General features: G+C 48.3%; 14 protein-coding genes across 14 annotated transcripts; 8 read left to right on the forward strand and 6 right to left on the reverse strand.

Moving 5' to 3' along the window:
* The first annotated feature begins 36 nt into the window (after window positions 1–36).
* On the forward strand, window positions 37–1,109 carry SPPG_05387 (uncharacterized protein). Its single transcript, XM_016753601.1, has 5 exons — window positions 37–283; window positions 344–529; window positions 585–764; window positions 827–880; window positions 943–1,109. Exons 1-5 carry the CDS (start codon window positions 113–115, stop codon window positions 1,024–1,026), a joined length of 675 nt encoding a protein of 224 aa, XP_016607168.1. The 5' UTR covers window positions 37–112; the 3' UTR covers window positions 1,027–1,109.
* Window positions 1,041–2,479, reverse strand: SPPG_05388 (uncharacterized protein). The gene is made up of 7 exons (XM_016753602.1): window positions 2,267–2,479; window positions 2,137–2,195; window positions 1,907–2,080; window positions 1,631–1,844; window positions 1,428–1,560; window positions 1,283–1,362; window positions 1,041–1,226 (listed from the first exon to the last, which is right to left on the reverse strand). Exons 1-7 carry the CDS (start codon window positions 2,349–2,351, stop codon window positions 1,096–1,098), a joined length of 876 nt encoding a protein of 291 aa, XP_016607169.1. The 5' UTR covers window positions 2,352–2,479; the 3' UTR covers window positions 1,041–1,095.
* SPPG_05389 (uncharacterized protein) lies at window positions 2,127–4,544 on the forward strand. Its single transcript, XM_016753603.1, has 11 exons — window positions 2,127–2,172; window positions 2,280–2,722; window positions 2,780–2,811; window positions 2,887–2,897; window positions 2,978–3,140; window positions 3,206–3,254; window positions 3,307–3,543; window positions 3,601–3,810; window positions 3,882–3,933; window positions 4,008–4,065; window positions 4,122–4,544. Exons 2-11 carry the CDS (start codon window positions 2,653–2,655, stop codon window positions 4,500–4,502), a joined length of 1,263 nt encoding a protein of 420 aa, XP_016607170.1. The 5' UTR covers window positions 2,127–2,172; window positions 2,280–2,652; the 3' UTR covers window positions 4,503–4,544.
* Window positions 4,545–4,638: 94 nt separating this feature from the next.
* SPPG_05390 (uncharacterized protein) lies at window positions 4,639–9,562 on the reverse strand (the record flags this gene model as incomplete). Its single annotated transcript, XM_016753604.1, has 26 exons — window positions 4,639–4,764; window positions 4,846–4,997; window positions 5,057–5,073; window positions 5,140–5,217; window positions 5,286–5,338; window positions 5,412–5,460; window positions 5,523–5,753; window positions 5,821–6,001; window positions 6,061–6,208; window positions 6,278–6,343; window positions 6,434–6,762; window positions 6,833–6,983; window positions 7,046–7,207; window positions 7,268–7,365; window positions 7,435–7,487; window positions 7,551–7,702; window positions 7,761–7,853; window positions 7,923–7,993; window positions 8,067–8,091; window positions 8,155–8,280; window positions 8,339–8,415; window positions 8,475–8,574; window positions 8,638–8,670; window positions 8,730–9,000; window positions 9,059–9,158; window positions 9,217–9,562. 26 exons carry the CDS (start codon window positions 9,560–9,562, stop codon window positions 4,639–4,641), a joined length of 3,288 nt encoding a protein of 1,095 aa, XP_016607171.1.
* A 102-nt stretch (window positions 9,563–9,664) lies between these two features.
* On the forward strand, window positions 9,665–10,818 carry SPPG_05391 (phosphomannomutase). The gene is made up of 4 exons (XM_016753605.1): window positions 9,665–9,831; window positions 9,901–10,012; window positions 10,082–10,250; window positions 10,307–10,818. Exons 1-4 carry the CDS (start codon window positions 9,751–9,753, stop codon window positions 10,701–10,703), a joined length of 759 nt encoding a protein of 252 aa, XP_016607172.1. The 5' UTR covers window positions 9,665–9,750; the 3' UTR covers window positions 10,704–10,818.
* SPPG_05392 (uncharacterized protein) lies at window positions 10,664–11,737 on the reverse strand. Its single transcript, XM_016753606.1, has 2 exons — window positions 11,525–11,737; window positions 10,664–11,459 (listed from the first exon to the last, which is right to left on the reverse strand). Exons 1-2 carry the CDS (start codon window positions 11,646–11,648, stop codon window positions 10,888–10,890), a joined length of 696 nt encoding a protein of 231 aa, XP_016607173.1. The 5' UTR covers window positions 11,649–11,737; the 3' UTR covers window positions 10,664–10,887.
* A 109-nt stretch (window positions 11,738–11,846) lies between these two features.
* SPPG_05393 (Grx4 family monothiol glutaredoxin) lies at window positions 11,847–12,750 on the forward strand. The gene is made up of 4 exons (XM_016753607.1): window positions 11,847–12,002; window positions 12,065–12,121; window positions 12,199–12,311; window positions 12,386–12,750. The coding sequence occupies exons 1-4, from the start codon at window positions 11,877–11,879 to the stop codon at window positions 12,543–12,545; spliced, it is 456 nt and encodes a 151-aa protein (XP_016607174.1). The 5' UTR covers window positions 11,847–11,876; the 3' UTR covers window positions 12,546–12,750.
* On the reverse strand, window positions 12,618–14,440 carry SPPG_05394 (nitrogen permease regulating protein NPR2). The gene is made up of 7 exons (XM_016753608.1): window positions 13,922–14,440; window positions 13,727–13,835; window positions 13,516–13,652; window positions 13,361–13,458; window positions 13,265–13,301; window positions 12,945–13,156; window positions 12,618–12,888 (listed from the first exon to the last, which is right to left on the reverse strand). Exons 1-7 carry the CDS (start codon window positions 14,396–14,398, stop codon window positions 12,657–12,659), a joined length of 1,302 nt encoding a protein of 433 aa, XP_016607175.1. The 5' UTR covers window positions 14,399–14,440; the 3' UTR covers window positions 12,618–12,656.
* Window positions 14,441–14,529: 89 nt separating this feature from the next.
* SPPG_05395 (uncharacterized protein) lies at window positions 14,530–16,253 on the forward strand. The gene is made up of 5 exons (XM_016753609.1): window positions 14,530–14,859; window positions 14,922–14,938; window positions 15,001–15,076; window positions 15,142–15,253; window positions 15,322–16,253. Exons 1-5 carry the CDS (start codon window positions 14,710–14,712, stop codon window positions 16,056–16,058), a joined length of 1,092 nt encoding a protein of 363 aa, XP_016607176.1. The 5' UTR covers window positions 14,530–14,709; the 3' UTR covers window positions 16,059–16,253.
* A 141-nt stretch (window positions 16,254–16,394) lies between these two features.
* SPPG_05396 (uncharacterized protein) lies at window positions 16,395–17,001 on the forward strand. The gene is made up of 2 exons (XM_016753610.1): window positions 16,395–16,522; window positions 16,598–17,001. Exons 1-2 carry the CDS (start codon window positions 16,418–16,420, stop codon window positions 16,949–16,951), a joined length of 459 nt encoding a protein of 152 aa, XP_016607177.1. The 5' UTR covers window positions 16,395–16,417; the 3' UTR covers window positions 16,952–17,001.
* Window positions 17,002–17,674: 673 nt separating this feature from the next.
* SPPG_09275 (uncharacterized protein) lies at window positions 17,675–19,016 on the forward strand. The gene has a single exon (XM_016757432.1). The coding sequence runs from the start codon at window positions 18,217–18,219 to the stop codon at window positions 18,601–18,603; it is 387 nt and encodes a 128-aa protein (XP_016607178.1). The 5' UTR covers window positions 17,675–18,216; the 3' UTR covers window positions 18,604–19,016.
* Window positions 18,837–20,878, reverse strand: SPPG_05397 (uncharacterized protein). Its single transcript, XM_016753611.1, has 4 exons — window positions 20,613–20,878; window positions 20,220–20,537; window positions 19,441–20,154; window positions 18,837–19,375 (listed from the first exon to the last, which is right to left on the reverse strand). The coding sequence occupies exons 1-4, from the start codon at window positions 20,692–20,694 to the stop codon at window positions 19,119–19,121; spliced, it is 1,371 nt and encodes a 456-aa protein (XP_016607179.1). The 5' UTR covers window positions 20,695–20,878; the 3' UTR covers window positions 18,837–19,118.
* A 130-nt stretch (window positions 20,879–21,008) lies between these two features.
* SPPG_05398 (ribosomal protein L27) lies at window positions 21,009–21,731 on the forward strand. Its single transcript, XM_016753612.1, has one exon. The coding sequence runs from the start codon at window positions 21,019–21,021 to the stop codon at window positions 21,655–21,657; it is 639 nt and encodes a 212-aa protein (XP_016607180.1). The 5' UTR covers window positions 21,009–21,018; the 3' UTR covers window positions 21,658–21,731.
* Window positions 21,732–21,768: 37 nt separating this feature from the next.
* On the reverse strand, window positions 21,769–27,227 carry SPPG_05399 (PAS domain S-box protein; the record flags this gene model as incomplete). The annotated part of the gene is made up of 10 exons (XM_016753613.1): window positions 21,769–21,904; window positions 21,967–23,011; window positions 23,090–23,144; window positions 23,210–24,760; window positions 24,834–24,983; window positions 25,048–25,427; window positions 25,502–26,174; window positions 26,245–26,476; window positions 26,548–26,879; window positions 26,943–27,227. 10 exons carry the CDS (start codon window positions 27,225–27,227, stop codon window positions 21,769–21,771), a joined length of 4,839 nt encoding a protein of 1,612 aa, XP_016607181.1.
* Between the last annotated feature and the right edge of the window lie 492 nt (window positions 27,228–27,719).

Genomic DNA, 27,719 nt, shown 5'->3' on the forward strand with positions numbered 1-27,719 from the left:
AGCGCGAGTTCCTCGCCTCCCATAAACTCCCCACCGCCTCACCGCACACCATCAACACTAGCGCCAGTTTAGTTCGTTCACTTTCTTCGTGCCAAACAGTATTGGAAGACCAATGAGCGACACGGTACCTTTTGATTCTGAGAAAGAGGTTGCAGCAGAGGTATACGATGCTGCCCTTCGCTTGCTTCGGCAATACACAGACTTCTTGAACGCACTTGCAGCGGAAAACTTGCGGTCGTATACGGCTATATCAACATACGTGCCGGGATCAACAATTGGCAAGGTAGAGTCTTTTGCGATCGTACGATATAAGTAGGCACAAAAGCTAACGACTGGCTTGTAGCATGTTCGACATGTTCTCGATCATTTCCGGATACTGTTGACAGAGACGAGTAATCAAGCGGAAGCTGTACGTCAAGTCAAGCAAGCACAGGGCATACATGATGGTGACTCACCGGAGAATGGAACGGAAATAGTGGACGGCGCCCGGGGTGCTATAAAGGTGAACTACGATGAACGACAACGCGACGTAAGTGATCATGTCGACAACATGCTACTGGATCCAGGATGAATAGCAGTTTTAGCCCCAAGTGGAACAGGATCCGTATGCAGCCCTTGCCTCTATTGAAGAAATACGGCAATCACTACTTCGAGTAGCCGCTTCCAAAATGCGCCTGGACACACATATTGCCCTGGAAGCAACGCTGAATCCACGCAAGCACGACGTTCCTTTCAGCTCCAGTTTTGGGCGAGAGCTCTGGTTTGTACGTATCAGGACGGCACCGTTCTGGTCATTGCCAGTAGCTTATGCTAATTTGTACTGCAGGTTTGCCACCACGCTATACATCACGCAGCCTTGCAACGTGCCATTTGCGTCGAAGTAAGTCAACGAAAGTCCAGCGCTTTGAAGCGTGTGCTTCGCTAACGTATTGTCCCGCTCAGTATAACATCCCAGTCTCGGATGATTTTGGTGTCGCGCCATCAACTGTCAAGCATCACTTGCAACACGAAAAAGCCGGACAATAGGTTATTGTCATAGGGTGAAAGGCTGAATGGACATGTTTATTTGGCATTGTGTGCTATATACAAATTCACCTAGGTCTCGTCCATTGCATCTTCTCCCTCATCTGTGTCATCTAGAATACCCTCCTTCCATTTATTACTTTCTGCCAAGTTTGCTGATGGCTCGACGGACAGAACTCCGCGATTCGTTTGCCTTCTCGTGGCTAGCAACAGAAGTCAGTTTATGCACAGCCACTATATCCAGGAGCCAGCCGCATACCGGATCGATATAGAACTGCACGGCAATTTGCGCTAATGCTGTTCTTGGCTAACGCTTGATTCAAGCTGAAGATAGATGCGCTGAGATGCAGCAGTGGAAAGTTAATGTCCAATTTCAGATGTGGGTGTCTCGCAGGCCAACCTACAGATTTATCACATCATACGGCCCGCGCAATTCCAAATCTTTCTGTGCTTCGCTCGTTATTATCACGTTCTTCCCCTTTGTTGCGCGGATAAGAGATGCTGCGTTCCGAATCAAGTGTCGTCGCGCGCTGGCATCTACAAATTATACTCTGGCATCAGCCGATCCTCAGTGTTCCTCTTAATTCCCGTGGAATATCGTAATCACCCCGAATGGCGCCGCCATATGATATTTCGAAAAACAGTCCACGTTGTAGTGCCAGGTTAACCATCGGTTGTTTTATGTAGAATGGGAGTCGACTGCCCATATCAAGGCTTATAATATCAATTTCCAACGAACTACATGCAGCAAGAAATAGTTTTTCGTTCGTGGGCTGTACAGCAATCAGATCGTATGAGGCGACATTGGGATTATTAACAGTCTGGGATACATCATGAGATGTCAGCTAGAACACGACTTTTGGATCACAAATATTAAGCTCACCAGTTGGTAATTTGCGCTGATGTCCTCCAAAATAACAGTTAACCGAGACAACTGCTGAAATTCCTTTGCAGTAGTTCGACTAGCGGATAAAACGGAAGGCAAGTCTGATGCTGAATTCTTCACCCCGCCGTGTCCACCAAGTTCCGAGAGATCGAGAATCTTTATTGGGTTGGTCTTCACCGGAGGGTTAGTTTGAGCTTTGTGATGGGACCAGAAGCACTGGAGGTCACCTTGTTGGCTGCTTCTTTTCCAGAGGCCATAAAATTGTAAGCTACCCCCTGGTATCCCACTGACGACAGTGCATGTTAGAAGAACCAACATACACAATACACAATGACCAGCGACATTCTGACAACTCACGCTCGCGCAACAGGCTGACGGTTTTCTTCAGCTCTGCGAGGTCGCCTCCATGGCTAGGGTAAGGGACGTTGAGGTCCAAGAACATGCTCTTTTGAAATGAAGAGATCGCCTCCTCCCAGCAAAAACGCGACTCGAATTATTTAGAAGTCCTCGATCGTGGCTTTCAGGGCTCCGCTTCCCTGAACTTTTTTCGTTCAGAGCCGGACATGGGTGCGCTAAACAAGCATAAGCTTAACCTTGCACGCATCTAATTATCAGGCTGAACAGGTAACATCCCTTCTCGCGTGAGGGGTGCACCGCACAAAACTCCGAAACAAGAAGCCAGCCACATTGCGGGATCTCCAAGTCCAACTCTGGTGGCCGAAGCACTTGCACTTTCCAACGCAATGTCTCCCAACGAGAGCCCGATCGGCGATTCTGCAACTGCTCCGTTCAAGGTCATTTGTTTAACTGGAGGTATGCGTTGTTCCAGTTAGTGCTGCTGAACTCCCAGTGCTCATTGTTATTTCAAAGGACCTTGCGGCGGCAAGACTTCCTCACTTGCGGTATGCTATCTCTGGCTTTTTCAACTTGGTGGCTCTGTTGCTCACTGCTCTGCTCCTTCTGCGCCGTATATTTAGATACTTGGGGAGTAAGTATGTTTTCCCTGGGGATCCTTCATGGTCGCCAGAAGTGACTTAACCGTGGAACGCTCCATTTCTCTCTTCATAGTTTGTTCCAGAGCCTTGGATGGAAAGTCTTTCGTGTCCCAGAAACTGCGACGACGTTGCTGAACGGTGGCGTGCAGTTTAGTGAATTGAACGACGCTCAAGCGTACAGCTTTCAAAAGAGTCTCCTCCAAACAATGCTTACAATCGAGAATACATACATTGAAGTATGGCTCCGGGATTGCATCATTCAGTTTTGCTTTCGGTAGCGTTACTCAACCTGTCTTCATAGCTTGCCAAACTGAACGGGGAACGCGGGCAGAAGACTGTTGTTATCTGTGGTATGCTTTGGGAACAACTTTGTTGTCGGAAGCTGTAGCTGATGAGTTTTAGATCGAGGTGCAATGGATCCTTCCGCATACATGTCGCGGACAGCGTGGCTGCAAATGCTGAAGGAACTGAATTTGGATGAAGTGGCCATACGAGATAATCGCTATGACTGTGTCATTCATCTTGTTTCCGCCGCGAAAGGTGCAGAGGCTTTCTACACGTTGGAGAATAACCGGGCGAGGTCCGAAGGGCTGGATGCTGCCCGTGAATTGGATGCTACTGTCATGAATGCGTGGCTAGGTTGGTTACCGTCTCGGTGGTCCAGCGTCATATGCTGACTCTCCCGTTATCCGTTAGGACATGCGTCCCTTCAGGTTATTGACAATACGTCCGTCAGCAACTTTGCGGAAAAGTGCGATCGGGTGGTTCAAGCAGTGCTAACCCGGTTAGGGCTGGTGGCAGATGTTGGCCGCTACGGGAAACATGTTCGAAAGCACAAGTTTCTGGTCAATAATTTTGCCTTGGATGAGCCATTTCCTGTGTCCTACCGTGACTTCAATGTGGAGCGTACGTACACAATGTCCTGCTGAAAGCATTGCGATGGCATTATTCATTTATTCGGATTCGTGCACCATTAGATATCTACTTGGTGAATACTTCGGGAGACGGGATGCAGATTCGAATACGAAGGTATACTGCTAGGTCGACCGCCGGCTAAACTCCATTGGCTAAAGCGTACGATGTTCCCTTTGGAAACACCTTAGACGCGAGGAAATTGGGTCCAACGAAGTGCACCTGAGCATGACCATCCGCCATCCAGAGGTACCACACATGTTGAGATCGATATTAGGTTCCTTGATTAACAGTACCATGTCAAGGTCGATGGGCAGCGAGTCGAGACGCGACGAAACTTGACACCTCGAGAGTACGAGGCTCTTCGGGCTCAAGCCGATCCGAGCCGAGCAATCATATCAAAGAAGCGCCGCTGTTTCCTCCACAACGACCGTTACTTTCAGCTCGACGTATACCTACATCCTGGTTCTGGAATTACCCTTCTTGAAACGTATCTAGACTTTGACTTCCATGGGCCATCTGCGTCTACTTCTTCAGATGCAATTAAGGATCGATTGCCGGACTGGTTGGACATGGAAGAGGTGACCGATGACAAGAAGTACTCCATGTTCACCATTGCCGAATCTGTTCCGCTCGATGCGAAGCTTGCAAAAAAGCTGTCCCGATACGACCTTGGTAACCGATAGAATACAGCTGGGCGCCAACCCAGCCGATAGAAATGTTGGATATGTAAAGTCGATGCCTCATGAGGTTTCCTGTTTATGAGCCTAGGGTACACATCTAGAGCTTGCCAGCCACATAAAATTATCTTTATTTTCAAATTCATACGTTCGGGAAAAGACTTAATCCTGCTCGCCCTATCTCTAAATTTTTATATGTCGAAGACGATGCAGGAATGCTACCTTCCCTTTCACGTAAACGGCCGCTGCGCGGCCTGCGTTTTTCCTCCTAGGACGCAAATCAATCAGTGACCCAGCCGGCTTGGAAGTAACGGGACCATTCGTCAAGTTCAAATCCAGTGTCCCTTACCCTCTTCAGGAAGGACAAGATGATGTCGCTTTCATCTCCGTTGCACTTCCTACGTTCACGGGCCGCTTGCAATTCCGCGAGACCTTTGAGGCGAGCCTCGTTCCTTTGTTCTACTATTTCTACTTGACTTGCTGGATCATCGTCATTTATACCTTTGGGTTCATTTAGATTGGCCCGCTATCCATCTTTCTGCAAGAGGTAAAACACTTACCAAGTCTGTTATCGTTTCTTCTCAATGTCACGAGGGGTTAGATATCACCACTGCTATACAAGCGGGACATACAGAATACATACGAGACACCAAACTCTGCGCGGGACTGTATCGTCACGTCTTTTTGTAATTTACTGTTCTGCTGATCTATCGGCCCGTTCCTTTTGACGAGTCCAAGTTCGTATCAGCCAATTGGTGTTGTACATCCAAGCTCAACATGAAAACCTACCGGCCACCGTTCCGTAGAAACACGAGTTTGCTATCTGACTGCAAAGCGTTGTCCTAAATATCACAATGAGATCGAGATGCATTGGCTATACCACGAGGTTGATCCATTGGCATCAAATGAACTTACAATGTCGGCAGAATACGTTCGATCATCTGCTTTCCTTGCTCTTGTTCGTCTGTGAATCGGTGGTTAAAACGCATGCTAACGTCTTCCGTTGGTCGATGGTATATAACTCACCGCTCATCGGCTTCTCCGTCTCTGAGAAACTGTTCGATCATCAGCTTCCTCCGCTCTCGATCAGCAGCGGTACTCACGACCAAATTGTCAGCTTCCGTTCCTTTTTGCTCTACTGTTGGTGACATTTCACGAGCTGAGTTTTCATTCACTAAGAATGCGTTTTGGCCCTCTCGGAGTCGCCGCAACTCTTTATCCTGTTGTTCCAAGTATGCTCGTTGTTGGGCTAGGATACTATCGGGTAAAAAAAAGGCTTAAAATCCACGCTAACAGATGACTTTCCCGAAAGCTTTTCACCCACGATGGTTTGGCAAACATTTGCCCGTCGTCTCGTGATGAAGGTCTCTTATCCTGAAACGAGTCGAAGCGCTGACTTTTGTTTCGCGTATGGATTTTACTTGCACTATTTCGCCGCGATGCTTGATGTCGTGAGAGGTTATCCTCACTCTTCGCAGGTGGTATGGAATCCGAGGCGGAGTATTCTGGGAACACATGGCAATACCTAAGTATTCGAACGACAGGGAATTATAAGCAGTCTTACCTGGAGTTTGCGTAGTTCTCAAGGATGAAGTTATGCCATGTCCTGTGGGCAAATCTTGCGATACTGTTTGCTTGGTATTATCTATGCTGAACACCTGATCTGATGAATGGAGCTGAGACTGGATAGCTCGGTCTTCACGTTCTAGTTCCTATTTGTTTATGCATCAACCAGTAGTCAATACGCTGAGACCAACTCTAGGTATAATGTTAGTTACAACCTGCTGAATGGCAATCAGTTGGTCCAAGACAGCTTTAGTCTCCGAAGTTTCGTTTTGCACCACCAGCTTGAATATAAAATATCTCAGTCAATGGTCTATTCCGCTACCATCATCCTAATGATATCACTTTCGGCGTCTAGCATTGAGCGATTCTACCTTCTCTTTCTCCTTTCCACCACTTTTCGTTCTGGGTTGTCTTTCCGTTTTGGGAGCCCATACCATCTGTTGGTCTGGTTCCTGTGCTACTGGTGTGGTGGCTGGCGGGCCGATCGAATGGATTGATTCTTCCGCCATGTTTGATGCTGTTGCGTGACCTCGTAAAGTGGGTATCGGGGGAGAGTTCGTACGAAAAGTCGGAGGCGGTTCGGCTGGTTCCGCAGGCACTGCGCTTACATTGTCCGGATTGGATCCAAACCCCTTATTGCGGAGAGTTGGTATGGGAGGAGACTCTGAGCGAACTGGGGCTGCTGATACTCTATTGGATGCTATTTGCAAAAGGACCTTGGTGAGGCACGAAAAATATCTGTGGTGTAATTGGGCGGTTGCGCGACTAACTTTCTGGAGTTGGCACAGGGCTCTTCATTGTTCTTTTTCCTACTTTACTGGCTTGAGCGGCTAAATGAGCTTCCTTAAAAGCTCGCTCCCTTCGTTCCTGCTCAGCCGCCCGTTCAGCCGCTTTTTTCTCGTTCTCTAAACGTGCTTCCTCCTAGTGATAGGATGTTACAGCATCTTGAAAACAAGACAATTGAAACGGACGCGCGTCACTACCTCTTTCTTTCGAGCTTCTTCCTGCTCCTTGGCATACCTCAGCTTCAGCTCCTCCTGTTCCTTAAGAATACGTGCTTGTTCCCGCTCTTCCTCCGCCTTCCGCTCTGCTGCTTGCCTCGCTTTCTCTGCGTCTCGCTCTGCCACCTGTCGTCGCAGCGCCTCCTTGATAGGTGTTTGCATTAATTGCTGCCAATTACCTTTACTCATACTATTGGACCATACCTGATGATTCTGCTGAATTTGTTGCTTACGTATCAGCTCCTCTCTTTCCGTGGCTGACATTCCCTCTATGTTGCGCTGACCTCTTTGGAAGCTCTTCTCTAAGGTTTACGACATAGACGGTTACAACAGTGTCTAAAGCCACATACACCGATAGACCAAGATCTAACCTTTACCAGGAATAGGCGGCAGGGGAGATTGCTGACTTGCAAATAACGGCGGCCTTGGAGTTAAAGAGTCAGTGAAATTGGACATGCAGTCAGGCTCATAGCAGGCTGATAACTACCCGGTCGATGGATTCGCGGCGAATCCAACGGTCGTGCTTTTTCCGGGATCCAGAAATGTATTCCCACCCTCTTGTAGCACATGTGAAGCTCCCAAGCCATTTTGTAGCTGCACTAGCTGGCGTTGTTGAAATCCGCTGGTACCCAATTGACCCTATGACAAGCACGCATAAACAGCTGCATTCACTTGGCCAAACGGCGGCGCATATTACCAGTCGCTCATCAACCACAACATCTGGTTTCCTCAATGGAGCTCCGGCCCCAGCACGGCCCCACGGATTGTATTCTGCAATTTCTCGATCTTTCTAGCTTCCGTGGAGAGAAGGCAGGGCTTGAGATCCCTGTTATTGACCCCAAATGTGGTACAATTGTACCTTTTCATCCTGGGATTTCCAAAATGTCTTTTCCGATTCAAGCCTGTCTCTCTTCTGTTGTATCTGATTTTCTTGTAGGACAGAATTTCATGAGGATATAATGTGAGATCCTTGAAAACCTTGAGTACAGCGTGCGCAACCAACCTAGGTCTCGTAGGTACTCAGATTTCTTAAAACGGCAGCTTTTTCAGATTCCAGTACGTATCAAATCCTCTTCACAGCTGTAACCTACCGATGTTCTCCTTTGTCGGGTGCTCTGGTCCGGCGGTTGAGCAGAAGCAGGTGGCAACGGGTTCCCTAACCCTCGGGCACGTACACCGACAGAGGAGGTGGTATGCTCTCCAATGAGTGGGTTGCCCTAGATAGCCAAAACTTTAGGACAGCGCACAGTATTTACGCTACTACTGTACACTTACCCCTAAGCTATAGCCGGGTTGACGTCGAAATGCTCGCTCCTGGTCTTCAGCATGTCTCCTTTCCGCCATCTGGCGTTCTGGATATATTCAAGTTAAGGATGCCTGGTATCGTGTGGCAACAAAAGCTGGGCTGTACCTAAAGCAGCAGCGTATTGATTTGATTTTGAGTCCATTTGTGTGGAAAATCCCCTTTTTTGCTGCTCTCTCGGATCCAATCTCGGTTGTGGGTTCCTTTGCTAAGGGCAATGGATGATTCATGGGTGAGAATGCTCGCAAGTCAGAACTCTACATCTTTGTACCTCAGGTTGAAAGCCATTCTGTGGTGGGCCCGCCTTTGAGAGATACACGTCATTACACCACGGATTTACTAGGAATGATATCTTAAACTTACGTTGAGGTAGCCGAGTCCCCGCATATCACCGTACCCATTCCGTTCATACGGGTTAACTGGGGGCATGAGTCTCAAATCGGGTCCATAGCCACTAGATGGTGCATATATGTTATTGCCGCGATAGAACTCATCATAGTAAGGCCGCTCGAAATGCATCCGAGAATCTGGCCATGGAGCATTCCAGCGTGGGGGATTCTCGGGTATTGGGGGTATCGGTGTACTATATGCGTACGGTCCGGAAGGACCAAATGGTAGTATTGAAGGTTGGTTGCTAGAAAAGGAAATCAGCTTCAACAAATTGTCTACACTAATTTTACCAGCGAAACTACCTTGGCCACATCCCGTTCGGGAACGTGGTTGAGTGCATGTTTGGCAAATGACTATTCCCCTGACTCTCTCGCAGCTCTTGCTCATGTCCTTGTGTTGCTGCTTTGACCGCGTTAGTTCGTTACCGATCAAACACGTGCATAAACGACGAAATCCTCACAGTGATATGGTAGACGCTCTCGTTGATTGTCCCTCGCATGAGAAACCCCCGTATTTTCAGCAGATTCCACTTGATGATTCGCCTGGCTCCTTCCGGCACCTCCGCGTGTTGCATCGATTATGGACGTAGTCACCTCGCTTTGTCTTCTTCTCAGACGCCGAAGCCGCGGGTTTTCTTGAGCCTGGGCTGCCAGAAAGCTTTGCATGTCATTTTGCAGTTCCTGTCGGAAGCGCTGTCGACGAACATCTTCTTGCTCCGAGGTTCCCAGAGGACCTGGTCCTAGCTTGGCTGCAGGAAAGTGTAATGCTGCAGCCATATTGTCATGCTCAATTCTAGAGTCTCGCATGCCTGGATACACGTTCACGATCGCGCGTAAGGTTTGCTAATCAACAAATCGCGGGGGTGCCCGTGCCTTTCAGCCATATTTGGCACAGTCGCCCGCCTCCTATCGCCATCTTGCATTGTCATCGCTTTCATCAACGGTCTTTTTTTACTTGTTTTTATTAACCACCTTCTTTCAACGAGAGTAACACGATGGCGAATTGGAGCGAACGTCCACTTTCCAACACCTTGGTTCTTTTTGACGTGGATGGGACGTTAACCCCTGCCCGCAAGGTTTGCGCGACATGAAATGCTGCGATAACTCGCCCATGCACGATATTCATAGTGTCCTTTTCAATGTAGACCATTTCCCCAGAGATGAAGCAACTCCTTGCTGACTTGCGAAAGAAAGTGGTCATCGGGTTCGTTGGCGGCTCTGACTTGAGCAAGCAGAAGGAACAGCTCGGGGACGATTGTAAGTTGGGATTCACAAGATGGGAGAGGAGCTCGCACGCACTGTTGATTCATTAGCATTCTCTTCTAGGCCTAGAAAACTTTGACTTTTGCTTTTCCGAGAATGGCCTGACTGCATACCGTAGTGGCCAGCAATTGGCGTCTCAAAGCTTTATTAACTGGATTGGCGAGGAACCATACAAGAAGCTAGTCAACTTCATTCTCAAGTACATTGCCGAGCTCGACATTCCAAAAAAGCGGTTAGTACCCATCTTTCTCCTGGTTTCCCTCAGGTTGTCTTACCTTATCCCCGCAGCGGCACGTTCGTCGAGTTCCGTAACGGCATGATCAATGTTTCTCCCATCGGGCGTAACTGCTCCCATGCTGAGCGCGATGAATACGAGGTCTATGACAAGCAACACAAGATCCGCGAGAAATTTGTCGAAGCGTTGAAGACAAACTTTTCGAACCTGAGCTTGACATACTCTATTGGGGGGCAAATCTCTTTCGACGTGTTCCCTACCGGATGGGATAAGACCTACTGCCTCAACCATCTGAAAAATGAGAAATTCGCCTCGATTCACTTTTTCGGTGACAAGACATTCCAGGGCGGTAATGATTATGAAATCTACACTCATAATGACATTACTGGACATAGCGTCACTTCACCGGAAGATACAGCGCGTATTTTGAAAGAATTGTTCTTTCAGTAAGTTAGAAACTAGAACATATTCACCCTAGACGTACTGTAGCCACTATTGAGCAAAACTATGTTCAATATATTACAATATATAATTTGAAGACTCAGCTACAGTTAGCAATGAGAGACTTTTTTCATTTCTTTGTGCACATTCACATGTAATTAGAATTAGGTCGCAATATCCAATAGTAGCGCCTTTAAAATAGCGCTGTCATCGCAGCAAGTGCAATGGTTGCAATGCCTCCAAATAGAGTCCACTGAGGAACAGCTGAGTAACCAGCACTTCCAGGAAGCGCAAGCGGGTTGCCTCCTGGGGTTTGGGTAGCGCCTCCCGCAGGCGCAGTAGCCGTAGCCTCGGGAGCGGGAAGTGCACAGTTCGGCGCGCCAGCGATGGCGTTCTGAGGGAACTTGGCCAAGGAATTGGCAAGGGTTTGCAGGTTTTGAGGACTGTATGGGATACCTCCACCGCACGGATTGAACACAGTGAAGATGGGCAAGCCACCTTGAGGTACACTGCTCGCCACGTAAATGAAGAAGATGGACGAGTTGTTAGGGATGGCGTCAGCACCCATGTTGTTGGGGCACTTTTGATTAGGGTTACCGAAGCCGGTCACGGTAATTTGCTGGCCAACAAAACCTCCCTGGCCGCGGTTATTACCAAAGGAAGCGTAAATACATTGAACGGCGATGGTCGCATTGTAATTCTGCGCCGAGCCTGGTGGGGTGTTGGCGTTATTGCCAACGACGGTACCGAGAATAGTGTACTGAGCTGTTCAAAAAGTCACCAACGTCAGCAAGTGTCCTTGACGTATCGCTTTGCGGGTGCAAACATACCTTGCGTCATGAAACACGGCAGGTCATTTGGCAAGCAATTTGGGACCGTTGGAGGAGGGGGCTGCGCTACGACAGCGCTCCCCAACAGGGCCACTATGAGAGTCAGAGCTGCAGAGATTTGCATAATTTTGAGCGACGGCGATGGTAGGCGATGGTAGGCGATGGACAGAGTGTGCAAGAAGGTCCTTTTTCTTGGGATGAGGAAGTTCAAAGAGTCGCGAGTTTCAACAATGCCCGTGGCGGCTCGTGAAACTGGGTTACTGTGCCACATGATGCCATGGCAACAACATTACAGATGCAAACCGTCATTGATCGGCAGTAAGTTGGCTCAACAAATACCACCCAACCGACAATGAACCCATCAAGAAACCTCTTCCGCCTGTCGTCTCGCGTGACTGCTTTCTCTCCAATTCGCACGCAGGCGCCAATTGTATGGAGACGCAACTTGTCCGATGAACTCAAGAGTAAGATCGACAAGGTACGTGGGTTCCCTTTGTCGCAACTGATATCGACACTGAAGGTGCTGGCTATCAACATTAGGCCGTCAAGGAGCATGATGTGCTAGTTTTTATGAAGGGCAACAAGGAAGCGCCACAGGTTAGAATACTTGCTTTTTGATAGCTTGTAAAAGTGGTTTATTTTCGTCTAAAACTGCTCCTGGGATCTTCTATTAGTGTGGCTTCAGTAGAGCAGTAGTACAAGTGCTGCAGATTCAGGGAGTCCAGGACTTTAAAACCGTTAACGTACTCGCTGACGATGAGGTTCGAGCAGGAATCAAGGAATATACGTAAATATTAGTGTGCGTCAAGAAAAAGTTCTGCTCGAGGTCACTAACGTTGTCGTTTACGCTCATTCTCACAGATCCTGGCCAACGATTCCACAAGTTTTTGTCAAAGGTGAATTCGTGGGCGGATGTGATATTATGATCAACATGCATCAGAGCGGAGAGCTGGACCAATTGTTGAGAGACAAGGGCGTCATCAAGGCGGAACAGGGTGAGCAGGGGACAGAGGCGGCCTAATTGTAGCTCGTGGAGAGTCAGAATGTAGGTTAGGAACATAGCGCAATTGAACAGCATCATAGACTGGCAAGGTTGTCCTTTAGCGATAGCGGGCCCACTCATATTAAGATTTCACTTCCATATAAATTTCACAGACGGTTCTGTTTTCAATATTTCGTCCAACTCGCGCGCATTGCATCCCAGGATGGTACATAACTCATCATAATGTCTTCTTCCGTCAAGATAACGCTTCAACTGTCGATTGGGCGAGTCGCCAAGATGCTCTCCGGGTCGTGCAAGCCAAACAGGATACTTGTGCACTCTGTACACGAAACCCTTGATAACACCATACAATATAAATCTCCTATATAATAGCTCAGTCAGCTTTGATTCACCGGAGCGCAAGACCAAATGCATTACCGAACATCGATATTTAAAGCCCACATATGGTTCTCCTCAGTCCACTCCCGGATAGACAATCCAGGTTTCAAAGCACAGTACAACGAAAATAATAGCGCAAAAGCTGGAGGACTTGATTCGGGCTGAGCGACAAACTGAACGCATTCTGCCTGTGATTCAGGAGAACGAAGCAGATAGCTGATGGATGGACGGATAGCGTATACATTGCCAAACTAGTGTGGTAACAAAGAATCAATGAATTGTTAACAGCTCTTACGATTCCGTCCCCCCATCCAATCGCTTTTACATCGCAGTAAGATCAATGAGATAATGCTTCATACCTGGAAAATATCAACAAGCTTGACGCAGCCGTAATACCTTCACAATCATAGAAATCAATAAGAATGGCACTGTTCGCGAATATATCGAGTACCTACAACAAATGCTGAATCGCTATCCGAACGAGTGTCACGTCTACGTCGGCAATCTCTGCGATTTTTCTTACAAAATGTACGCCATTTATATGCGGTACTATCTGGAATTCTTTGGTCATCAAGGCGCCAATCTCTCGGTAAGAACAAGCAGTACTTACTCGTCGCATAGTCATATCCCAATACTTGTCCATCACCTTTTCGAGGTCAACAATGAGGACAGGGACCTGATAGTCGTGAACTGGAGGTGGGTCTGGATACTTTGGGAATAGCTTAATATTGATCATATTGGCATCGTCTACAAGACATAAGCCAAACGGTGTTTGCCGTGATATCCTCATGGACATGAATGGACTGCAGAGTACACCATACTTATCGGTATTTGACACTCGGAGTATGAGTTCAAGTCCTCCAGCAGCTGTTCCATAATGTTCAATATCGCCCCCTTCGTATTCGCATTGGACAGGAACTCGCTTTCCACCTTTCAGCATGAGCCGAGTTGGAAGGTGTTAGAATGAGCCTGCTTTTGTCTTAGTGTCGTCCTGCGCGACGATCTTGGGTACACACCTCCAAAGACTTTAACACCCTCGCCATCTTCCGAACCACTTGTTCATAACTGATCGTGTTTGCGTCTTTCTCAAACACAAAGCATAGATTAAAGAGTAATGCGTTTCGCTCGTACTTTTGGTCTTTAATGGATACGGGATAACCCATTAACTTGTAATACGGCGTAGATATGGTGACGAGTCGGTTACAAAGCTCTGGTTTTGGGATGATGTATTCTGATATGGAGTCAAAGTCAAGGATGGGTTCAGGTGCGCTGGGCTGAGACATTAGTGTTGCGGGCGGAAGTGATGGGGAGGAGTTGGAGGTTTGGGCTGACTGAAGACTGATAGCCGTAGACGCTCCATGGGAGGTGGAGGAGGCAGATGCTGAAGTCACAAAGTTTTCGGGAACTTCAAAGGTGACTTTGGGCCCTTGAGTTGGGTGAAATTCACTGTAGAATATGGCTAGAAGCAGAGGAAACCCTTGAAATGAGTCCATATTTTTGAGATGGGGGATTGCATCGCGAGCACTTGGAAGATGACAAGCTACCGCGCCCACGTGAACGCGATGACAAGCTGAGTCACCTGACTGTAAGCTCTGTGTGTGTGTGTGTTTTGACTTCCGGTCCTCGGCCGTGTGTTTGGGGCGTATGATGTGTGTGTGGGTTTGGAAGGAAGAAAGGCGCAATCGCAATCTTGTCCATAAAAGAAGGGAAGCGCAAGCGTCCTCGTTCGTCTGGACTGAATAAGAAGAAGCAAAGGATAAATACGAAGCGGAACACTTGCACATAGGGAGCTGCATTTGCCATTATGTTTGGAATAGGGTCGTTTCAGCCCTTCAGGAATGAACCGTCGGTTCTACAATTCTCTCGTCCGCCTTCGGAACATGGGCGAGGTCAGGCGGCTACAGCTCAAGGCTCCCGTCAAGGCTCCCCAGTGGCCGTTTTCTGGGACTTTGAGGTGAAGTAGTGCGTAGGCCTGAACTTCTACCTAAGCAGCGTTACCTATTATCTCTGTTGCAGAACTGTCCGCCTCCTCGGTAGGCGTCGGTTCCATGTAATTTCCCTGCCTGACAGGGCTGACATTAATAACTTTAAACAGTGGGCTTTCTGGGTATGATATTGCGGAGAGTTTAAGAAGAGTTGCTCATACTTGTGGACCTCTCACATCTTGCAAGGTACTTGAGTCTCTATCTCTATTGCGCGTGGATAGATTTCGAATTGCTTTTTGTTGATGGAGTAGGCATATATCGAAGGATTTGAGAAGCATATGCCGAACAAGAGCCTACGTACGGAACTGCAAAGCTCTGGCATTTCCCTCATAGACTGCCCTGCCAACGGTGGGAAAAATGTAGGTATGTCAGCCTTTTTGGTACAAGCACATTTTAACGTGAAAGTCTTCACATTTCAAAATTTGCAATAGCGGACCAGATGATGATAGTTGACATGATGGCGTTTGCGCTGGACAATAGGCCGCCGGCCACCGTTATCCTGATTTCAGGAGATAGAGACTTTGCCTATGCACTCTCTACGCTCCGGAATAGGCAGTACCATATCATTCTCCTCACTGGGAAGCAAGGGGCTCACTTGTCACTAAAGGCACAAGCCCATGAAGTCTTGGACTGCAGGGTAGATGTCTTGAAGATGGGTGATATGGCCATGGACGATGCTAGCACTGGCAATGCTGGAAAGCAAAAGGGCCTGGACGGGCAACAGTCTGGTGAGAGTCCAATATCCGACGACCATGCTAAAAATGCTGCGAACCCGAAGGTGATCCCCAGAAGCGCTTTTGATCTGCCGGTGCAGTCCACTTGTGACGGGCAAAGTGGCACTGTGGTTGCATCATCTTTTGTGGCATCACAAAGTGCCTGGAGGCAACATGACGATACTATTTCCACTATTGCAAAAGTAGCCTTCCCCCTGGGTTCCGTCCCTGCGTCCGTGCACCTTCTCGTCAAAATTCTCAATGAATTTAAATATCGAGGGGACCGACGGCCCCTGCGGTCCAAAGTTGGACTTGCCATCCTGGACAGAGATCCACTGATCTATATCGGTGAGGTGAAGAACTTTACGGGTCTCGCAATGAATGCGGAAAAGTTGGGACTCGTCCAATTGGGGGGTGAGGATGGGCATGCATGGATTTCTTTACGTGGAGCCTAAGTCGTGACCAGATATAGCGCTCCACAAAGTCCATCTCCAGAAGACTGTTACTGCTCAATTTAGAGCAATGCTTGCCTGTCTGAGGAAAAACACTTCACTTGTATATGTTGCTGTAAATCATCGTGGTGATTATATGCTCATTTGTAAATCATAGACTCACCCAATTCAAATAATATGTATAGCTTCCTCAGGTGAATATGTATAGCTTCCCAAAGTGCTGAGCCTATTCACGTAGCCTGCCGCATTTGACATAGGTACCCCCGGCTACAGCTGACCTTCCTTTCGCTTCGTCTATCCAGAGTCCATTACCACAACGTTCCAAAAAGTCTTTGTCTCAAAAACACCGTGACTTACAAGATATGGCATTAAGAAATGACGGTAACAGCCAGCCTGCTCACAGCTTTGCTTTACAGCGCAGGCGACGGACACGACGCAAGAAAGGCGTCCACGCAGATCGTTTACAGGTTCGTTCACAGATTTGATTCCTATCTTCACCTATGGATGGTCGGCCTAATTGATGGGATTTTGTTCCGAAAAAGCCGTATGAAGGCTACAAGTTTACATCTGAATCGGAGGCACTCCTTCAAGCACTCGTCACGATGAACGGCAACCAGTGGATCAAAACTGCTAAAATCTTCAACCGGCTTCACCGCGTGCTAGCAAAAGATGTGCGTAGGCAGTGCGAGTACCGATTTGTGGAGCCAGCCAATTGGCCTGCTCATTTTAGCTTTCCGGTACCGTTTTCCCCTGAGGACCATGCACTCATTGACATTTTGGTGATGATTCATGGCACTGATTGGCGAAAGGTTGCTAAAAAGTTCAATGAGGTCCATTGGGTCCCCGCAGCGACCCTTCGAACTCACTGGAAGCTAACCAGGCATAGGGACGAATAACTTGCGCTCCAAATCACAAAACCTGCCACCGCAAATTGGACAAGTGCTGGACAATGTTTACAATATATCGTTTTTCGCGGTTTGCAATATTTCCGTTGTACATACGTGTAATGCATCAATACATCACCTGTCAGGGATAGGGTGTTTAAGTCCATCATGTCCACAAGACTGATAGTGTTCAGTCGCTCCGATCAAGGACTCCAGCGGAACACGCAGGCCATTCGTGAACCACACACGCCTTGTCGCGTTTCGTGATGGCAAACTTACCTTTACTTTGTCAGGCTATGAGATTGCATACGGATCTTTGCGAATGCCTATCTTATGATGAGAAAGACTCTGATCTACTACATGCTCCATTATCATTGCTTGTGATCAAAGTCCCATTCCTCAGCATAGCGTTTGGGATCCGCGATTAACAATCCAACGGTATGAACCGTCCACTTTCCTCTGATTACGAATAACTTATGTGCGCATGCAGTGCAACGTTCCTGCTCTGCTTGAACGATCAAAACTTCGATACAAGTTGTAGACCCGTTGAACGTTCACCAGGTTTGATGGGCAGGACTAAAGTCACGTGGTAAAGTGCCCGCACATAGCGCCATGGGGCGCGCGTGCGCCGCACTCGGCATGCACTTCGGCGCCCCGCAGCCGACCCTAGGTGGTCCCCAAGTTAGGTCATTCCCACCTCGAGTCTTTGCGGTGCCGGCTATGACCGAAGCATAGAGCCAATACACTGAAAATGCTTGCGATTAATTGGCATGTTTTGAAAGGACTGATATTGTTTGTTCCCTTTGACAGTCCTGGCCGAGATGGTCACGTTACATTGCATTCTTTTCCCGAACATATAAAATAGTGGCCCTGGCTGAAACGCCATGAACGACTCCATAGAGGTGGGACTCGACAGGTAAAGCAAGAAGCGCAAACATGAACGAGAGTGTTTAGCAAACACGGAACAAAAGTGTTCAGCGAACATAGAGCTCGACCATCTACCACCTACTCCTTCCATCGGATCGAGTTTGGGCCTCGCCGTCGAAGCGATTAGAAAAGCGCATACAGACACCGATGCACGTCACAGCCTTTTTTGGAATACTCTGGATAGGCGCGATCCCAAGACCAAACCCCTATCCAATAGTCCACGCGCAGCCATCGTTTGCGCCAGATTCAACAGGTGCGGTTCGATCTGGAAAGTTTCTATAGGAATGTAGTCAAAGGCGGCTCACCTTCATAAGGCACCTTGAAACACCCGGCGAGCACACTCTGTACCAATGAAATATCACGTACATGCATGTTACTGGTTTGAAACTCACCGTTTACAACGCAAAGAGTCCACCCATGGTCAAAGATCCAGCCGCCAAGGCATCATGGCTTTCACGGATTCACCACGCACGCTTCAAGCCTGTTACAACACAAAGAATTCACGTAGCTTTAGTTTGAAACGCACCTGCTTAAGACTCCACGCGTGGGAACGCAATGCCCTGACACGCAATTCCATCTTGACCTACAAGATTCACCAACTACACCACGTCGCTTGTATTGGTATGCTAGAGCCCGCACGTCAGTTTCTCACCTTATATATGGAAACTTGGGGAAAACGGGCCAAAAATGCGATGCTGGTTGCTGCTGATCGGTCTCGTTCCTGTCGGAAAGGATGAATACCGACATCAATACATTGGGTGAGTATTGAGTATCGTTCTGCCCCAACTGCCCAAGGGCAGAAACGTACACAGATTGCAAACTGAAAGAGGTCGGAGGGGGAGGAAAGCAGGGCGGCCTTAAATAGACCAGCAAGGAACAGGATCACGTCCATGGAGTTGTGGCGCTACAATTACATTCGCCGAAAGAAGGTCGTTTCCATGCCGAGGTCAAAGGAGTAAGAAGGGTCCTTGGCGTTCGCGTGTCAATGCGGATACCAGCGCGGATATGCGCAGCACATTTCACATGTAAATGAATTCCCACTCAAACAAAGGAGGAAGCGCAGTACACGGATATCTCTGTAATCTCATCAATTATTATCTTATTTAAACTATGCACAATCAACAGAAAAATGACAGAAAAAAGTTACAACTGTACAGGAGGACCCTACCAAAAGTCTGGGATGAACCGTGCCATCAGTGTGCGCTATTGCAACTGACAGACCTGCCCTATTCCCACTAATGATGTTTCCTACTTATACTAGGAAGAATGTAACGCCAGCTGCTACTGCTGCTCCTGCGGCCCATGTCAAACCTGTTGGTGAGCCGCCCAAGGCACCACTCGTACCAGAGTTCTTGTTATTAGAGTTGTTGTTGTTTGAGGCGCTTGAGGGGCCGGATGGAAGTCCATTCTGTGTACCAGCGGGTGCTGAGGCACCGTGAATGGCAGAGGCAGCGACCAAAAGTTCGGCTGTGGGATACTGGTTATACACATCTTGAGCTGGGGCGGCAGCTAAGGGTAGAGTCTGCAGTTAGCGCTGGCAGACTGCCTTTGCTTTCAGAAAACTATCAACTTACTCTGTTGCCACTCCTTGTTACACCACCAATCGTTGTTGCAGTTGCGGATAGCGGACGTGAGGGTGGTGTCGATGACAGTTTGAATCTGCTGCTTCATTGCAGCGTCGCCTTCAAGGTAGAGTTGAGACAATCCCTTGGCAAACTGGGGCATTGAGGCAGGGGTATCACGTCCACACATTGCCGGAGTGGTTGTACACACTGGCTCGATGATGATACCGTTTTGAGTAAACTTTCCAACAGCGGCCGGTAGAAGCTTCTTTGCGTCGTCCATATACGTAGCCATCTTTGTTGCCTTGTACATGTAGGCCAAAGCACCCATGAGTGTGCCCGCATTGTAAGACCATTCGGTTCTATCGACTTGGGTACAGGTAGGAGCATTGGCACCGTCCAGTACAGCCCAGTCAGCGGTAACGAGCCCACTCGTCTTCATCCAGTTATAGACTTTGTCGGACCAGTTAAGGTAGGTAGTGTTGCCTGTGGCGATCGAAAGGCGCGCACCAAGCTCAACAAACTGAGAGTGGGTGATGACAGATTTGAAGGTTCTCTTGTTTGGGCTAGGGTCCTCACGATTACGTGACCAGTAGATACCACCATTGCAAGTTGTTTCATCCCACTGCTCAAGAATCTCGTTCCAGGTCAGAGCAGCCACGTCCAGGAACTTTGCTCCGCCGGGGATGTAGACGTTCTTATCATAAGCCTCCACAGCCGACATCACTTTAAGAAAATAGCCATGAGACCTTTTGGTCGACTTTGAAGACACGCAAAAAGGGTATACTCACTGGACAGCGCCCACCATCCCAAATCGTCGTTCCATTTCCCACGTAGCTTTTCCTGGACTGTCCTTTGTGGTCCGCCCAACAAATCGCCCGTCTCTTTAAAGGTCGCCTCCAACATTGCACTTCCTGCAACATTGTCTTGTGCTCTGTCCCCATTGTATTTGGAGTTGTCAAAGACCATTCCCCATATGATACCCGAGACGTACCAGGACACATTTGCCTGGTCAAATGCTCCCTCTGTGGTTTTGCCCGCCTGTTTCTCGGCCGAGTAAAGAGAAACGAGGTTGGACACGGCCTTGTGAGTAGCGTCACCAAGAGCGGCTGCCACCAAACAAACAAGCTGTCAATAAAAAGCAGTGGAAACTCCTTTAAAGGCCCTGCCAGCGTTAATAATACCTTTGTTTGTCACATCCAGAGTCGCACCCGAGGCCACGCCAACCAGGCAGGCTGCAGCAAGAGTCGTCTTTTTGAAAAGCATTTCGTGTGTATTATAATGTATATTCTATGAGGTAAACCGAATGGCCGTGATAAACGAAAAGTCTAATGTCTATTTCGCCAAAGCGTTTGGCGGAAGGGGATGAGTTGCTTTGGCTTTTCTTTTGAAGATGCTCGAGTCCCGCCGTGGCCACAACCCTCTCAACACGGGGGGGCGGGCCGTGTGGGAAAATTCTGCGGTGAACTTTCATTTGCGGCGTGTTGTCCGCCAAAGCCGCTCTGTGTGACACGTGTTTCACATGTTGGCATGGCAACAGGAGCATGCAGGTGAAAAAGAAACAGCTCAAGATCTTTCAAGTTTAACCAGATGTGCACATTAGGCATGATTCGAGCAGCTGCATCCCGTTGCGTTCCTCTACGACACGTTGGCTTTGGCTTTACCCCCGTCACTCCTTGCTTGGCAGGAGTTCCACAGCCATCCTCCCTCCATGCACCCAACACACGCTTCCCTCTCCAAGTCCGTTGGGCAACAAAGAAATCCGGCGGTTCGTCAAAGAACGGGCGAACTTCTCAGCCAAAGTTCCTCGGTTTCAAAGCACTCCACAGTGCAAAAGTAGAGCCAGGCAATATTATCATCAGACAGCGGGGAACGCAATGGCATCCGGGAACAAATGTGGGCATTGGCCGTGACCATACACTGTTTGCCCTTGTTCCGGGACGAGTTGTCTTGCACTACGATCTCGCCAAGCAACGAAAAATCGTGTCAGTGGATGACGGTACCTTGCCACCATTACCATCCCGACCAGAGATGAAGAAGAGACTGGCAGAGAGCTTGGACCTAGAGAAATATCTGGATATGGACGGAGAGGGTCGATTGGCATATGTCCAACAGAAGATCAAGGAGATTTCAGAAAAGGATAATAAAGAGAGAAAGGCTGCGCTTGAGACGAGATTGATGGAAAAGGGACGGCGAAAGTTTGACATGATCGACTTGACTTTCCTGTGACGGCAATGTAGATTTTTTTCATTTTCAACTTATTAATATACCTGTGCTATTTATTGGTACAAGCAACCTCGATATTACATGCCCAAGACGCAAAGTGTGATAGGTCCTTGGCTATACGATTTCTACGGTTCTTGCTACTTTGGAAGTTTCATTCCTGCGTCCTTGCGCTGCCATGCTAGCTTTGCGTTCTGTGTAAGCATGGGACCTCTCATCATTTCTTTTTTTCCCTGGTACCTCAGCCCATCGCCTGAAACAAAGTCAACAATGAACAGATGCATAAAAGCGGCAATCATACAGTAAGCAACGCACCTAATGCTCTCAACCTTGCTTAGAATTTCTGGGGGAATCATATACAGCATGACATGCGTCCGACGATTGTCCTCTGATAAAGCACCGACCAGGGGATGGAACAGCAGAACGTACAAAAGGCCGAGGACTGTGCAAAACAAGATGGTAAAAACCAGGTGGAATGTGTTGAACCAATTGGCATGAAGTTCCACGGTTTGGATGCGGATCGTTGATGTGAGCGTCAGAGGAGGGGGTAGGTAATGCTGGTCTAGCAAGCGAAAGCTTGTCATCCGGCCAGTAATGTTGGTGGGAATGGTAGGTGATGGAGTTGAAGCCGCAGCCGTGCTCGGTAAAAGGGATACAATCTCTCGACCCAGCTGCGTGTACCGATTGAGGCCAGCATGCAACCCAGTGCCTAACGCACCATTCATAAACGATTCGCAGTCCGCAGGAACCCCCTCCGTGCAAGCATCCTGCAGCATCAATTCCGACAACCCTTTGACGTCTTTGGCCTGAATCACTGATGAAGTATACATGTCTGGATCTCCATACATCAGACCTCTCTGCACTCTTGCCAATGCTGTCAACAAGCTTGCTGCACTCTCCGGCGCATTACCGCCCACTCGTGCCAACATGGCTGGTGACCCGTCGTCGCTGTATCCGTAGGTTTGGAGGACCTGCTCACGTAATCGAAAATCCGCTTGACGGCTCAACACTGGTATCTGCATGGACCAGTAAACATCGTTTGCGATATGGTTATGATCAGTGAGCCAGGAAAGGGTCAGGCCTCCGGCGCTGAAAAAGTACGCGAGGCAGATCAGGAAGAGGAGACCGGCTTTTGGGAGCATTTTGTGCGGGTCTTCGAAGCGTCCTAGGATTGAAGCATACAGTACAGATCTTCTGCGATTGTTGCGGGACGGGGAATGGTAATTGTCGATGCCTTCGGGGCTGGACGTTGAAATCAGCCCTTTTTCCTCGTCTTGAAGGAGCTTGTCAAGGGCAAATCGGTTGCCGGCGTCAGTCACGTCCATATCATCCTCGTCGTCCTCATTTTCGGCCAGTCGTTCTATACCATCAATAGAACCATATTGTCAGCGTCATACTAAGCTGATTATCAAAACTTTTTTTTCCAGTCAAGACTCACGCAAGTGGGACGAATAAATTCCTTTGACGACTTCTTTTGGGATATCTAGAAACATCTGGTACATACAGACACGGGGTCAGCACGAGCCAGGCAAAACCAAAAAGGATACGGAGCTTTTACCTGGAAGAACCGCTGCCGATTCGACTGGATCTTGACATAGAGAGGCCAAATCAACATCAAAAACACCAAAAAGCACAACCCTGGCCCAACAGCCGAACGTCCCAACTGAGACCACTTGGTGCTTATGATCTCATTCTGAAACTCTATACACACGTCCCCAGCCGACGTATTCAATCCCCGCAGAATCGTCAGCGGACCGTTAATGTAAATCTTTTCCATCGCGGCCCGTATTCCTTGTGCATCGCCCGTCGTGTCCAGGATATACCGAGTGCTAGCAATGGCTTCTTGGAGAGCATCGTACAATGTGACTGTTTCGACTTGGGTATATTGAAAGGGTGTACTCGGGGAGGCTGTATAGAATTGGATTTCAGCGTAGGGGACGGTACCTGGAACGAGGTTGGCAAAGTCCGAGACAGTGCTTAATAGGACCGTGACATCCGTTTCCAATTTTTGTCGTGCTTCCGTAACGTTTGCCAATCCACTGTCGAAACCTCCGACGCCTTCGCCGATTTGCATCGTGCGGACTTGTTCGACAATGTCAACCATGCGTAAACAAGTGTCTGTTCTTCGGCGAACCTTGTCGAGTTTGTTCAGCACCCCTGTGTAGAGCTGTTTGTACCGAACGTTTTCGGTAACGGACAGCACACCCAGAACAAACAGGCAAATGATAAATGCCATGCGGAGGTAGCCCAACTGTCGATTTGTCTGTATATTTTTGAGGGCAATGACATTTTTGATGTAGGATGACGTCCCCGAGCGGGTGATGCTGGATGTGGTGCTCCTATGTTCATCGTCATCGTCATCTTCGTGATCATTCGAATTGACAGGGGTACGGCGCTTGAGTTGCAGAAATTCGGTAGCTAGGTGCTTCGCGGATGCATTGTTAGAAGCTGGGAGGTTAGTTGTTGATTCGTGGGGGGAGAAACTCATTGGCATTGCTGAGTGGGTGGAGGAATTGAGGGAAGAATGGCTGACTCGGCTGGCGTTTGGCACAGCTTCCTCGTCGTTGGGGCCAGATTCGTCGGGACGGTCTTCTTCTACTTGTCGTCCGTATCCCATTGGACAGACACCTATTCGACCGTCAGGGCCTGATACGGGAGGATGGTCGGCCGGTAAACCCGCCACCTCTTGGACGGGAACGCTATCCGCGACTTTGACTCTGCAAATGTAGCATTCGAGATCGCCGACGACCACCTTATCCCCCGTAACCGTCAGTGAATAGATGGTCCGCCGCGTCTCAAAGTCAACCTGCGACCCACTCCGCCCGGCTTTAATCACATTCTCAAAGTTCAAGTTTGGAATCCAGGAACCGACAGGTGTCCCTTGATCAACATGGCCAAGGATGTCAGACAAGGGCTCCGTAGCATGCAAAATGCCAAAAGAAGAATCAAGGATCATGAATTCGTCTCCAGGTCTGGTCCGCGCTTTTGACATGATGCCCAGAAAAGAGATTTTGCCTTCGCTGGAGGTGATTTGCTTTACCAATAGCGTTACGGAAAAGAGATATCCGGCTGCGTTTATGCCAAGAACTTGTCGGGGCCGGTCAATGACCTTTTTCAACAATATGTGAATACAAAAGCCATTGTGACCGTACTCTACAAACGTCTTTTCAATGCGTGCGTACCTTGGCATACCCGGTATCCAAGTACCGCTTCAGCAGGTCATCGTGCACTTCTTTGAATGGGGAAGGAACGATCTTATCAATGTTTTGCTGCATAATTTCGTGTTTTCTGTATCCAAAGAGTTTAAGCCACTGTGCATTGACGTTCATGATCTGTTGGATTTGCAGTCAGGTTAACTCACTAGAAGGAAGCTTAACAGGTGACAAGAAAACATACGCAGCCCAGATTATCCAGCTCTCCACTGATGGTCACCAAAGCATTGTCTGCCCATCCCCCAGCATCCAATCCCGTTGACACCCCGCCCTCTTCTTCCCCCATTTCTTCGTCCAAAACTTCATGACTCCTCCTCGCATCGCCTTCCAATTCGTCAGCGCGCTCAATGAGCTCCTGTCCCTGTTTATGGTCGTTGAGGACGTTGATGAGGAAACCGGCGTACATGCGGTACACATGCGGGGAATTGGGGGAGAGTTTGAGGACTTGGTTATAGTGTTGTTGGGTGCTTGATATAGCGTTGGTGAGTGAGGCACCGTGATGGTGGAGGCGGCGGAAAGAGGGATTGCGGCGGAGAAGTTCGGCCCAGAATTGGACGACGGCAGCTAGCGGGGGAAAGAGATTCAAGACGTTAAAGTGATTTTTTTTTAATGTTTCGAGATGGACATAATTAACCAACCTTCTGCTCTTCTTTCATATTTTTTGGCAAAGCTCAAGTTCTGCTCGTATGCAATGAAATCAATCACATCCCCACCGCTGAACCTCTCATTCAACAGCCTTTGCCTTCTGAATATCATGGACGCCTCATCCACCTTGGGATCCATGTTTTCCGCTTTAGTCAACGAAGCCATGCACTGGGCCCTGTTTCCCAACCGGAGGAGGTAAAATTGCCCCGCAAAGATATGCAGCAAACTTGAATGGGGATTAGCACGGAGGGCAATGGTAAAGAGGTTGGTGATGGCATCCAAAGTTTCTTTCTCTTCTGCTTGGGCAGCGTTGGAACGTTGGGCGGATTCCGTGGAAAGGTCACCCGGACTTGCAGTCAGCATGGTAATGTTTGTCTTGGGAGGATCCTTGTACAACAATCCGGCCTTTTCCAACCGAAATCGCACCATCAACTCAAACGTGAGGGCATCCACTTTTTCTGGATTCATCTTTTCAATGGCACGTCGTCGGACGCGGATGAGGAGGGAACCAAGGAGAAGGGCGATTGGGGAGAGGAGAACATAGATGATACCAATGTCGCTGTAAGGCCGGAACAGAATAAATACACTGCAAAGGGAGCACCAGAAAAAGTTGAACTGGAGTGCTGCTCGAAAGACTGAGAATTTGAAAGAGTAGTACGGGATGTACTGTCCAAATCATCCGAGTCAGAAAACAGAACGGTGACGTGCTTTGCAAGTTGAACAGTTTAGAACATACCCAAGTGTAAGAAAATGCGAGTATCCCGCTCGCCACGACGGATACTGCTGCAAATATTCCTTTATTCACCGCCGAATGCGGCTCTCCATAGGTTGCGAGGACCACCGACAAAATGATGAGAACTGTCCGACAAGCTATATAAAGCGTTTCAATTCTCGAATGCGGCCGGGATTCAATGTCTTTTAGTTTGGGGTCAAAGTCAAAGTAGGTCGCACCCACAGCTAGTACGAGGCTGAATAGAAGCGAGATTTAAACATTAACCCAAGGGAATTGTGGAGAAACAAAAAAAACGCAAACACTCACGCAATAAAGATGAGGGAAATAATTGTTGTTGCAATGCTTCTAAACAGGTACTTTCCCTGCCAACATATTCCCCATCCTTCGAGAGGTTCCTCTTCATTTCCATGCTCAACAAGACTACTTTCCTCGCATCGAACAATACTGTGCACAAATCGTTCCAATATGGGAATGTACAGCACGGTCGCAAACAGCCCGAGGGTGAATCGCAGAAACTTTAGAGTCCAGATGAACCTGAACCGGTTTTTGGAAAAGGAGTAGCCGACCCATAAGGTATTCAAAAGCACCAAACCCAAAATGCTAATGAGGAAAATATAGAGAGGTTCGCTGTTTTGAACCTATCCCAAACTGTGAGCACGCTTGAGCGAAAACAAATAACCAATAACCTAGAATAAACTCACAAACTTTTCTGGCGAAAAAATCTCAAACATCAGATTCAACCAATCCACCTCCTCTTGCCAAGCAAAAGGCGCAAACCCAAACAACAGCGACAGATCCTGGAAATGGTCAATCAAACTCTCCAATGCCGCCCAAATCCAATGACTCCCATGTTCCTCCTTATTCACAATAAAGAGCACACCAAATAGACCGTTCTTGATGCGTAGCAAGAATGTATCAAAGGTATCTGTTAATGTGTCCGTCGGTGCCTGCCCCGACGACGGGACGGAACGAAAGGTACTCTTCATGATGGGAAATGACACAAAATCGGGGAATTCAAAGGCGCGAGGACATGATATGCAAAATAAGCAACATCCCGAATCCCAGGCCGATATTTCTTTTTATATATAGAGGCCGAGTCCAGATCCGCTGCAATCACATCCCTATTTCCCATTTACCTTCCGATCATCCCGACCGGATTATGTAATGAGTCCAAAGTCGATTAAAATTTGGGGCGACTGGCCCATGAACCATAAATAAAGGATAAGTCATCCGTGGTAAATCGCTTGGTCAATACGTACCGGAAAGCTGTGATATGGGCAATTCCAGGATTTTGGGATGAGACCAGAGTTGGAATCACGCAGCAAAAAGCTTCTATGTGTTTTGGTGTGCAATCGCGGCAGGGTATCTAAAGTCCCTCAAAGTCCCTCTCCCTAGGTCCAAGACTCGAAGGACTCTTGGCATTGTTACTTTTCCATTTACATTAATGTAGGTTACTTTCAAGCGAAGCGAACGGAACA

The sequence above is a fragment of the Spizellomyces punctatus genome, assembly GCF_000182565.1.
Source record: "Spizellomyces punctatus DAOM BR117 chromosome Unknown supercont1.9, whole genome shotgun sequence".
Classification (NCBI taxonomy): domain Eukaryota; kingdom Fungi; phylum Chytridiomycota; class Chytridiomycetes; order Spizellomycetales; family Spizellomycetaceae; genus Spizellomyces; species Spizellomyces punctatus.